The following is a 13,138-nucleotide window of genomic DNA, read 5'->3' as shown; positions in this document are numbered from 1 at the left end:
TTAGGTCAGTTACAGGTCTGTAACATTATTATTAGGTCAGTTACAGGTCTGTAACATTATTATTAGGTCAGTTACAGGTCTGTAACATTATTATTAGGTCAGTTACAGGTCTGTAACATTATTATTAGGTCAGTTACAGGTCTGTAACATTATTATTAGGTCAGTTACAGGTCTGTAACATTATTATTAGGTCAGTTACAGGTCTGTAACATTATTATTAGGTCAGTTACAGGTCTGTAACATTATTATTAGGTCAGTTACAGGTCTGTAACATTATTATTAGGTCAGTTACAGGTCTGTAACATTATTATTAGGTCAGTTACAGGTCTGTAACATTATTATTAGGTCAGTTACAGGTCTGTAACATTATTATTAGGTCAGTTACAGGTCTGTAACATTATTATTAGGTCAGTTACAGGTCTGTAACATTATTATTAGGTCAGTTACAGGTCTGTAACATTATTATTAGGTCAGTTACAGGTCTGTAACATTATTATTAGGTCAGTTACAGGTCTGTAACATTATTATTAGGTCAGTTACAGGTCTGTAACATTATTATTAGGTCAGTTACAGGTCTGTAACATTATTATTAGGTCAGTTACAGGTCTGTAACATTATTATTAGGTCAGTTACAGGTCTGTAACATTATTATTAGGTCAGTTACAGGTCTGTAACATTATTATTAGGTCAGTTACAGGTCTGTAACATTATTATTAGGTCAGTTACAGGTCTGTAACATTATTATTAGGTCAGTTACAGGTCTGTAACATTATTATTAGGTCAGTTACAGGTCTGTAACATTATTATTAGGTCAGTTACAGGTCTGTAACATTATTATTAGGTCAGTTACAGGTCTGTAACATTATTATTAGGTCAGTTACAGGTCTGTAACATTATTATTAGGTCAGTTACAGGTCTGTAACATTATTATTAGGTCAGTTACAGGTCTGTAACATTATTATTAGGTCAGTTACAGGTCTGTAACATTATTATTAGGTCAGTTACAGGTCTGTAACATTATTATTAGGTCAGTTACAGGTCTGTAACATTATTATTAGGTCAGTTACAGGTCTGTAACATTATTATTAGGTCAGTTACAGGTCTGTAACATTATTATTAGGTCAGTTACAGGTCTGTAACATTATTATTAGGTCAGTTACAGGTCTGTAACATTATTATTAGGTCAGTTACAGGTCTGTAACATTATTATTAGGTCAGTTACAGGTCTGTAACATTATTATTAGGTCAGTTACAGGTCTGTAACATTATTATTAGGTCAGTTACAGGTCTGTAACATTATTATTAGGTCAGTTACAGGTCTGTAACATTATTATTAGGTCAGTTACAGGTCTGTAACATTATTATTAGGTCAGTTACAGGTCTGTCACATTATTATTAGGTCAGTTACAGGTCTGTAACATTATTATTAGGTCAGTTACAAGGTCTGTCACATTATTATTAGGTCAGTTACAGGTCTGTCACATTATTATTAGGTCAGTTACAGGTCTGTAACATTATTATTAGGTCAGTTACAGGTCTGAAACATTATTATTAGGTCAGTTACAGGTCTGTCACATTATTATTAGGTCAGTTACAGGTCTGTAACATTATTATTAGGTCAGTTACAGGTCTGTAACATTATTATTAGGTCAGTTACAGGTCTGTAACATTATTATTAGGTCAGTTACAGGTCTAACATTATTATTAGGTCAGTTACAGGTCTGTCACATTATTATTAGGTCAGTTACAGGTCTGTCACATTATTATTAGGTCAGTTACAGGTCTGTCACATTATTATTAGGTCAGTTACAGGTCTGTCACATTATTATTAGGTCAGTTACAGGTCTGTAACATTATTATTAGGTCAGTTACAGGTCTGTAACATTATTATTAGGTCAGTTACAGGTCTGTAACATTATTATTAGGTCAGTTACAGGTCTGTAACATTATTATTAGGTCAGTTACAGGTCTGTAACATTATTATTAGGTCAGTTACAGGTCTGTAACATTATTATTAGGTCAGTTACAGGTCTGTCACATTATTATTAGGTCAGTTACAGGTCTGTAACATTATTATTAGGTCAGTTACAGGTCTGTAACATTATTATTAGGTCAGTTACAGGTCTGTAACATTATTATTAGGTCAGTTACAGGTCTGTAACATTATTATTAGGTCAGTTACAGGTCTGTAACATTATTATTAGGTCAGTTACAGGTCTGTAACATTATTGTTAGGTCAGTTACAGGTCTGTAACATTATTATTAGGTCAGTTACAGGTCTGTAACATTATTATTAGGTCAGTTACAGGTCTGTAACATTATTATTAGGTCAGTTACAGGTCTGTAACATTATTATTAGGTCAGTTACAGCTGTTTGTCCTCAACATTATTAACGTTGTTGTTTGTAATGAAGAGTTACACAGATTTGTTTAGTTAACATTTATTTGTCACTAAATGTAACTCACACAACAAAATGCCGCACTGTGTGCTGTATAAAGTTCACTGCAAAAGTTTACTTTTATTTATTTATTTATGCTAAAAAAAACTCAATGAAACGTGAAACCCGCTTCTGGCGGTGAGGGCAGCAGAGGGACCAATCCCAATCCCACTCGCCCTTTACACCACTACTTACACTAGATAGGTTGTAACAGCTTGTTCCCTATGTAGTGCTCTGATGTAGGGCGCTAAGCTGTATTTGGGACACGACCAGCGAGTTAGCTAACAGCTAACCGGGACACTTAAACTCTAGCTTCTTTATGCGCTGTATTATTTTGTATTATAACGTGTATTATAAACGTTTGACTATCTAATGTATTAAGTGATATTTTATGAGTATGTTTGTTGTTTGTGTGTAATATTTCTGAGGTAAATGCACGTACCAGCCGTCACACCACACGCGCACTAACCGCTTCCTTTTCTCCGCCCCGCGGTTTGACGCTTCGGCTCTTTCGGCCTCCGGAGCTGCGTGATGTCCGTTTTTAATCATCGTAAAAAACACAATGGACTCTATAAAATCGCGTAAAAGTGAAACCGGTGTGTGTGTGTGTGTGTGTGTGTGTGTGTGTGTGTAAAAGAATGACGTAACTGAGCAGACGCCTCCTTACGTCGCGCGTAGGACGTCGTCACATAGCTACGTCAGAATCAACCGAACGGAATCGGAATCGAATCAGAATCCGACTCAAATTAAAATCAAAATAAAAGATGTATAATTTGTTTTATTTTTAACAGTCTTTCATGTTTTTAAGTGAAATATTCTCTATGTATTTTTACTTAAGAATCTTTTTTTAACCCATTCTACTGAATAAGGCCATAAATCATGTTGTGAGTACGCGTGTGTGTCTGTGTGTGTGTGCGTGTCTCTGTGTGTGTGTCTGTGTGTGTGTACGTGTCTCTGTGTTTCTGTGTGTGTCTGTGTGTGTCCGTGTGTGTGTATCTGTGTGTGTCTGTGTGTGAGTGTACATGTGTCTGTTTGTGTGTGTGTGTCTATGTGTGTGTGTTTGTGTGTGTGTGTCTGTGTGTGAGTGTACATGTGTCTGTGTGTGTCTGTGTGTGTGTATGTGTGTGTGTTTGTGTGTGTCCGTGTGTGTGTATCTGTGTGTGTGTCTGTGTGTGAGTGTACATGTGTCTGTGTGTGTCTGTTTGTGTGTGTGTCTGTGTGTGTGTCTGTGTGTGAGTGTACATGTGTCTGTGTGTGTCTGTGTGTGTGTATGTGTGTGTGTTTGTGTGTGTCCGTGTGTGTGTATCTGTGTGTGTGTCTGTGTGTGAGTGTACATGTGTCTGTGTGTGTCTGTTTGTGTGTGTCTGTGTGTGTCTGTGTGTGAGTGTACATGTGTCTGTGTGTGTCTGTGTGTGTCTGTGTGTGTGTGCGTGTCTCTGTGTGTGTACGTGTCTCTGTGTTTCTGTGTGTGTCTGTGTGTGTGTGCGTGTCTGTGTGTGTGTACGTGTCTCTGTGTTTCTGTGTGTGTCCGTGTGTGTGTATCTGTGTGTGTCTGTGTGTGAGTGTACATGTGTCTGTTTGTGTGTGTGTGTCTATGTGTGTGTGTTTGTGTGTGTGTGTCTGTGTGTGAGTGTACATGTGTCTGTGTGTGTCTGTGTGTGTGTATGTGTGTGTGTTTGTGTGTGTCCGTGTGTGTGTATCTGTGTGTGTGTCTGTGTGTGAGTGTACATGTGTCTGTGTGTGTCTGTTTGTGTGTGTGTCTGTGTGTGTGTCTGTGTGTGAGTGTACATGTGTCTGTGTGTGTCTGTGTGTGTGTATGTGTGTGTGTTTGTGTGTGTCCGTGTGTGTGTATCTGTGTGTGTGTCTGTGTGTGAGTGTACATGTGTCTGTGTGTGTCTGTTTGTGTGTGTGTCTGTGTGTGTGTCTGTGTGTGAGTGTACATGTGTCTGTGTGTCTGTGTGTGTGTGTGTGTGTGTGTGTGTTTGTGTGTGTGCATTCTTCTGAAGTCGCTCTGATCATTTCCTTCTTATGGCATTATAATGTACACAACATTAAAGCAGCCGTAAGCGATCTAATGAAAGCAAAGAGACAAATTGAACATGAAGTTTATTTTATTTTGCAGAGCAGGGCACCATTTTTGATACTACATTTTCTCTCAATCACTAAACTCACCTGAGAGTTTGGATATACATATGTATTTTACCTGAGTTTCAGAACCATTTTATAAATAGTAAGCATTAAAAATAGCACGAATCTATAGAAAAATACTTCTTTTTCATACCCTTGACTTTTTAGCACAAATCTGTTGCAAATAAATAATAACAGTACAAACAATTGACGGTGAAATATATATGGCTTTTGGTTTCCTGTGTTGTATCAGCTCTGGCTAAGGACTATAACTTTGCCGTGATTTGAAGATTTTCAGGGTGAAGAACAACATCCTAAACGTTCATTCCAGGAACAGGAAGCACTTTATCTTTCTTTCATGACTTCATTGTCGCTTGCCGCTGTAAAAGAAGGAAACGACTTTTATCATTAACGCAGTTTGCTGCCAAAATTTGAAGCATGAACTGATGATGAAGATGCTGATAATATGCTTCTTTAAATTATCAATAGTAATAGCTGATGTTTTCATTTCTCGCTAACAACCTGTAAAATATGTAGTGCGTGATGATTATAATGGTTTAAGCCAATACATAAATGTATTACACAGCTGATGCTTGTTGTGTTTCCATGTAATTATTCTTCCTTTCTGTCGTTTTACAGACACGCCCACTTTCCCGACGTAAATGTATGTTACCTTGTAAAGCGTCCTTGAGCTTGGGAAAGGCGCTATATAAATTAAACATATTATTATTATTATTATTATTATTATTTCCCTTCACTTCACCCACAAAAACCCATTAAATGCGGTATGTCTAGTAGATCATAAACACACAGTGCTGTGAAAATACAGAACACATACGAAGTTAACGCTAGCGTAAACACCATTTATTCCTGGTGATGAGGATGAAGCCGGGCGTTGAATTAGCGGCTCTGCTTTTAGACACGTCCGTAAAAACGCTGTTTAAATGTCAGGCTTTAACGTTCACTTGATGAACCCAAATTTACGTGTTTGTAGTTTGTTTAACTCGACTTTCAAGTGCACTATTAAGTGAGGTCATGACCATAATGGCTAATGTAGAACTTTAGTTCAATTTATGTATTTACACGAATGACAACTGAGTCCCGTACGTACTCGTGATCGCCACATGACAATACTCGACGTCAGCTTCATGTTTGCGTGCTTAGTGCTGGTTAAAGACGTTACCTCGCCGATGACTGAGAGCTCATGACCCACTGTAGGTAGTCCTTAGCGGCTATGCTGTCCAGCACCTTGTTGACGTCGCTGGTAAAGCTGCCGTCCACGTGTCTCCTGTGTAACGTGTCTACGCGTCTCGTCTCGACAGCACTGAGCATGAACACAACACAAGCATCGTCACGTGCGTAGTTTCACACATAGCATGTCGCTAATTGTGTCTTATGTTGGTGACACAGGACACCAAGCTACCATTTATTAGCACAGAAGTCCAAGTTTGCGCTGATCTTATTATGCTAATTCAGTGTGGGAGAAGGATTTGTGCACAATGTTTAAAGCAAAGAAAAAAAGTTTTTCGTAAGGTTCAGCATTAATTATTGTTTTTTTGTTATGCAAAATTAAGCTATTATCTATAGATTCTTTTTCTCTAAAATAACAAAAATGTGTGCTTGTAAATGTGCTCAAAGGATCAGAAAATGAACCCTAGCATTCGTGCTACATTAGCATTCGTGATAAAAGCTACACTCACCAGGCTATAAACACAATCCCAACTAACGCTTTTTATTGTAGCTTCCGTTAACGATAAAATAGACGTCTTTTCTCACTTTCTCCTGCCACAACAGAAACGTTTCTAACATGCAAAAAGATTATATATCTTCTTAAATCTCTCAACATTTAGTTTTAAGGGGACATTTATGTTAGCCAGCGTTGCAGACGTTCCTGAAATAAGTAAGCTAGCACAATCAAAAATTCAACTAGTAGCATTTTTTCACATTAGGGCTTAAAAACAAAAATGCTAAAAATGCTCAAAAAAATAAAATGCATTTTTTTAGTATTAAGAAAAAAGTGTAGCTATACTACAGCTATTGCTAATACGCTAATCTGTCCTCGTGTAGTGTAACGCCAAACGTCTACACACAAGCTAGTGAGAAATCCCTGTTCATGCTCATGAGATATGTAACTGTGCTGAGTAGCTAATCCAGAAAATGTCTTTGCTCTTGTGTATTTGTTAAGTGTGTGTGTGTGTGTGTGTGTGTGTGTGTGTGTGTGTGTGTGTGTGTGTGTGTGTGTGTGTGAGTTAGTACAAAGATTTCCATAAGCTAAGACACCCAGAAGGCAGATTGCTGGTTTGCGAGTGCATTAATGTGCCCATTAGTGAGAGATTAGTAGCTTTTTCCTGTTAATCAGTGTCTTTATGCTTATTAGCACTAACCTGTGTATTATTCCCTTTAAAGAGTACATGTGTTAGTGTGAACATACACACAAGCAAAAGATTCCCAAACACCAGACACCCGAAGAGCAAATCAGCAGCATTTACACCTTAAAAAAAGCAAAAGCTTTGTTTCACCGCAAAAGCTCCCAAAGCCAAAGAGATGAGTAGCAGAGTTAATTCAGCGTGATTTATTAGCAAGGTCACTTCTTAGCAAGGGGTTAGGACAGGGTCATTAAAATCAGACAAGACCAAAAGAAGCAAAAAAAAAAAAAAAAAAAAAAGAATAAGTGGAATAGAAGATAAAAATATAAATGAAGCATAAGGGTTTATTTTGTTATAAATCTCTGTCTCTCTATATGTGTTTCTCCATAAGGCACTGTAGGTGAGGTTGCCATGGCGATGAAGGAGGTGATGCCTACTCTGGTTTGGGCTGCCCGCTTTTCAGCCAGGTGATGAAGTCTTTCGCCGCCTGGTCCTGCAGGTACGAGCTGACGTCACTGGTGTAGGTGCCGTCTGCGTGGCGCCGCGCAGGTCCGCTGTCAGCACAGAAAAACACACACTTTAATATCCATATCAACGCTCATATGGAGAGGATAAAAGGCAAGACGACAGGGATCGAGGTCACATAAAGGACAGGAAGTGATTTAGGACGCGGTCGCTGAGTGACGTTCAGTTAACGAGGCGGGTTTAAGACGACATCATAGTAATATTTTATACACAACACTATATAACTATAACACTATATAACTATAACACTATATAATTATAACACTATATAACTATAACACTATATAACTATAACACTATATAATTATAACACTATATAACTATAACACTATATAACTATAACACTATATAACTATAACACTATATAACTATAACACTATATAACTATAACACTATATAATTATAACACTATATAACTATAACACTATATAACTATAACATTATATTAACTATAACACTATATAATTATAACACTATTTAACTATAACATTATATTAACTATAACACTATATAATTATAACACTATATAACTATAACACTATATAACTATAACATTATATTAACTATAACACTATATAATTATAACACTATATAACTATAACACTATATAACTATAACACTATATAACTATAACATTATATAACTATAACACTATATAACTATAACACTATATAATTATAACACTATATAACTATAACACTATATAATTATAACACTATATAATTAGAACACTATATAACTATAACACTATATAACTATAACACTATATAACTATAACACTATATAACTATAACATTATATTAACTATAACACTATATAATTATAACACTATATAACTATAACACTATATAATTATAACACTATATAATTATAACACTATATAACTATAACACTATATAACTATAACACTATATAATTAGAACACTATATAACTATAACACTATATAACTATAACACTATATAACTATAACATTATATTAACTATAACACTATATAATTATAACACTATATAACTATAACACTATATAATTAGAACACTATATAACTATAACACTATATAATTAGAACACTATATAACTATAACACTATATAACTATAACACTATATAACTATAACACTATATAACTATAACACTATATAACTATAACACTATATAACTATAACATTATATAACTATAACACTATATAACTATAACACTATATAATTATAACACTATATAACTATAACACTATATAATTATAACACTATATAATTAGAACACTATATAACTATAACACTATATAACTATAACACTATATAACTATAACACTATATAACTATAACATTATATTAACTATAACACTATATAATTATAACACTATATAACTATAACACTATATAATTATAACACTATATAATTATAACACTATATAACTATAACACTATATAACTATAACACTATATAATTAGAACACTATATAACTATAACACTATATAATTAGAACACTATATAACTATAACACTATATAATTAGAACACTATATAATTATAACACTATATAACTATAACACTATATTAACTATAACACTATATAACTATAACACTATATAACACTGTTTCTAAAAAACATAACGGAACAAGTTGTATATTCAACGTTTATTTCATTTACTTGGTCGTTTTTAACGTTTGTAACAATTCTCAAATCTGATTGGTCAGAATCTGTCCATACACTCAGCAGCTCAGCTTCAATTCCAGCAGTAATTTACATCAATTAATCATTTAGAAGCAAATCCATTATTGCTTTTTTTTTAAATATATAAATAAAAAACTGCACATATTTTATACTTTAACTTTCTCTGTATAATATTTATAATAATAGAACAAATTGTAGGAATGTGAAAAAAGATCGAATATTATAACCGTAATAAAAAAAAGGTTATAGTGATAATATACTGTTATATATACTATATACTGATCCAAGGTGCACAATAATGTCAGCATTCTTTCTCTAAATATACACTAAAAAGGGAACTAGGGTTTTTAACTTGGTGTCCACATTTAAAATCCATATTAAATATAAAATCTCACTCACCCGCTCCTCTTGGAGTTCATGAGCCACTGGACAAAGTCCTGCGCCCTCCGTGTCTCCAGATATTTACTGTAGTCATTAGAGAAAGTTCCCTCTGAATGTCTCCTCACCCGCATCATGTCTTTCCTCTCATCCAGGACACTTGCGTCTGTCTCCGAGCTGTAAACACACACCTGACTGTAAACACACTGAGACGTTCAGCTTCAGGATCGGTTTAATCCGGTTTAAAACTGTTTAAAAAGTCTTTAAAAAAATGATTAGAAGACACACAGAATTTTTCCTGCATGTTAGTTGAAGTCGAATCATTTTGTAATAAATGCGAAAGCAAAAAGTCTTTAATAGTGAAATTTGACTAGATAATTTAACTAACACGATTTGGGGCAAAAGGAAATTCTACCAAGTACATTTTCGCCTGTAAGTATTTGATTTCAGACACCAGATTTCTCCGTTATCTCATTTTCATGACAGAGTTCTACAGAAAATTCTACACCATTACAGCTTAATGTCGCTTAGAAACCTCACACGTCTCTCACACTGTGTAGATCAGATAATAGATCAGATAATAGATCAGATTATAGATCAGATTATAGATCAGATTATAGATCAGATTATAGATCGGATTATAGATCAGATCAACCCTATGAAATACATATTAATATAAAGGTTTAGAGTCACTTGTTCATTTCTTTTGTATAGAATTCGTAAGCAAATTGAAGCTTTTTTCTACTTAGATTGATAGACTTGAAAAAATGATTTGCTTTGCTTCATATTTTGTGTTCGGTGAGTAGAGAAACTTTTGCAATAAAAATTCCAGTCCCAATGACTTCAACTACTACTTTCATTTTATTCTTCACTTCGGCTTAGAAGAAAGATTAGAGCCAATGAAGTTTCTTGAAAATGAAAAAAAAAACTGTGGTTTTTCTGAATCAGATTCCTCTGATTCTGACTCTGACTCTTTTGACTCTTCTGTGTGTGAGGTTTCTGTGTCTCACCTTGTCGTATCGTCTTGTAGCGGCAGCTCCAGGCTGCTCTGGATGAGGACGAGGAGCAGAACGAGACCAGCGCTGAAGTGTGTGCCTTTCATCTTGAACACCTGCCCCACACACACACACACACACACCAAATTGAAGACCTTGTTTTCCAAGCCCACTGCCAAGTTGTGTGTGTGTGTGTGTGTGGTCAGCATTACTCACCAGTGTGGAGACGAGCCTGTGTGCACGTGTGTGTAAGCTCTGGTCCTTCTTGCTTTCAATTCTGACTTTTCTTTCTTCTGCCTCCCTCTTTTATAGTGGTATCAGACAACCCCCTTCATTCACCCCACACACACACACACACACACACACACACACACACACACACTATACGTGCAGTGGTGCACGCTCTGAGCTCATTCATTAGTCCCAATCCATTACCCTTGTTACAACCCGTACAACAGCTCTTAGCCGTCGAACCGAGACCCGTGTCTGTGTTTGCTTAAGCTGGAAGAAAGGACGTGTCTCTGTGAGGTGTCGGAAAGCATCCTGGCAAATAAAGAGAGTGAAAAAAACAACGGAGTGCTACTGTACACACTCACACACTGACCGTTAGCACCGATTAGGCCTCGTTGGCTTGTTTTTTTATCCGCAAGAGCCCGGAATTCCGTGAAGACGACTCAGTTCATCAGCATCACGATAACTAGCTAACGTTTTTACCATGACGTAGCGCAGACGGAGTTTAACCAGTCATCTTCTTCCTGAGTGAAACCTTAAGCCCAATATCTTACAGAACAGATAACGGTCACACACCTAAGTCTGCTCTGTAGTACACATACAGCCGTGTCACTGCTTTCCTCACGGTAAAGAGCAGATAATAAAGAGCAGAGATAATGAACCCAAAATGATTAGAATTATTCATCATAATAAAACTGGATAGAATCCGGAATATATACGTGACGTTTTACACGACGGCACAGTTCACGTGTTTAAACATCCAGAATATTGCCTTTCTAACATTTATAGTTGTTTAATCTGTTTAGGTGAACCAGCTGTTACTACGGCAACAGTGTCGTATTCACGTAACGAGCATTTTCATGTAAACTCACCTTTCATTTAAAGGAATAAACAAATTCTGACCAATCAGAATTCAGAATTCACAAAACTGGTACACACACACACACACACACACACACAGCACATAAACACACACACACACAGCACATACACACACACATAGCACATACACACACACACACACACACAGTACATACACACACACAGCACATACACACACACACAGCACATACACACACACACACACACACACACACACACACACAGCACATACACACACACACATAGCACATACACACACATACACACACACACACACTGTAGCACATACACACACATACACACACACACACATAGCACATACACACATACACACACATAGCACATACACACACACACATAGCACATACACACACATACACACACACATATAGCACATACGCACACACACAGCACATACACACACACACAGCACATACACACACACACACACACACACACAGCACATATACACACACACACATAGCACATACACACACACACATAGCACATACACACACATACACACACACACACACATACTGTAGCACATACACACACACATACACACACACACACACACACATAGCACATACACACATACACACACATAGCACATACACACACACACATAGCACATACACACACATACACACACACACATAGCACATACGCACACACACACATACACACACACACACACACACACACATAGCACATACACACACACATAGCATATACGCACACACATACACACACATACACACACACATAGCACATACACACACATACACAAACACATACATAGCACATACACACACACACATAGCACATACACACACACATAGCACATACGCACACACACATACACACACACACACACATACACACACACATAGCACATACGCACACACACACATACACACACACACACACACATACACACACACATAGCACATACACATACAGCACATACACACACATAGCATATACGCACACACATACACACATACACACACACATAGCACATACACACATACATACACAAACACACATACACACACATACACACACACATAGCACATACACACACACATACACACACATAGCACATACACACACACACACACACACACACACACACACACATACACACACACACACATAGCACATACACACACATAGCACATACACACACATACACACACATACACACACAGCACAAACACACACACATAGCACATACACACACACACAAATACACACACACACATAGCACATACACACATACACACACATAGCACATACACACACACACATAGCACATACACACACACATAGCATATACGCACACACATACACACACATACACACATACACACACACATAGCACATACACACATACACACACACACATACACACACACACATAGCACATACACACACATACACACACACACACACAGAGTTAAGCTAATTCACTCGCAGCTTCTTTACGTTCTCAAAATAATTAACACATCGAAAAAG

The 13,138-nt window shown here is 36.4% G+C and overlaps 2 protein-coding genes across 2 annotated transcripts in view; both read right to left on the bottom strand.

The window, feature by feature from the left end:
• Positions 1 to 3,062, bottom strand: part of pcyt2 (phosphate cytidylyltransferase 2, ethanolamine) — a 15,415-nt gene extending 12,353 nt beyond the window's left edge. Inside the window, exon 1 of the mRNA XM_060859446.1 lies at positions 2,880 to 3,062. Within this exon, the coding sequence (XP_060715429.1) occupies positions 2,880 to 2,986 (107 nt within the window). The 5' untranslated portion in view covers positions 2,987 to 3,062. The remainder of the gene's footprint in view (positions 1 to 2,879) is intronic.
• A 1,464-nt stretch (positions 3,063 to 4,526) lies between these two features.
• Positions 4,527 to 10,786, bottom strand: gcga (glucagon a). Its single transcript, XM_060859001.1, has 6 exons — positions 10,718 to 10,786; positions 10,517 to 10,617; positions 9,528 to 9,683; positions 7,368 to 7,484; positions 5,748 to 5,888; positions 4,527 to 4,944 (listed from the first exon to the last, which is right to left on the bottom strand). Exons 2-6 carry the CDS (start codon positions 10,606 to 10,608, stop codon positions 4,929 to 4,931), a joined length of 522 nt encoding a protein of 173 aa, XP_060714984.1. The 5' UTR covers positions 10,609 to 10,617; positions 10,718 to 10,786; the 3' UTR covers positions 4,527 to 4,928.
• Positions 10,787 to 13,138: the final 2,352 nt, after the last annotated feature.

Source organism: Tachysurus vachellii, chromosome 23 (assembly GCF_030014155.1).
Source record: "Tachysurus vachellii isolate PV-2020 chromosome 23, HZAU_Pvac_v1, whole genome shotgun sequence".
In the NCBI taxonomy this organism is placed as follows: Eukaryota; Metazoa; Chordata; class Actinopteri; order Siluriformes; family Bagridae; genus Tachysurus; species Tachysurus vachellii.
The sequence above is the reverse complement of the archived record's forward strand: the minus strand, read 5'-3'. Positions and strand labels throughout refer to the sequence as shown.

What these genes read in the sequence shown, in the direction of transcription:
- gcga (XM_060859001.1), bottom strand. Translation starts at nt 10,608, where the DNA reads ATGAAAGGCACACACTTCAGCGCTGGTCTCGTTCTGCTCCTCGTCCTC. An exon ending in ATGAACTCCAAGAGGAGCGG is followed by an intron (nt 7,485 to 9,527) that starts GTGAGTGAGATT and finishes CTGTGCTGACAG; the next exon opens with CGGACCTGCGCGGCGCCACG. An exon ending in AGCGGGCAGCCCAAACCAGA is followed by an intron (nt 5,889 to 7,367) that starts GTAGGCATCACC and finishes GTTCATGCTCAG; the next exon opens with TGCTGTCGAGACGAGACGCG.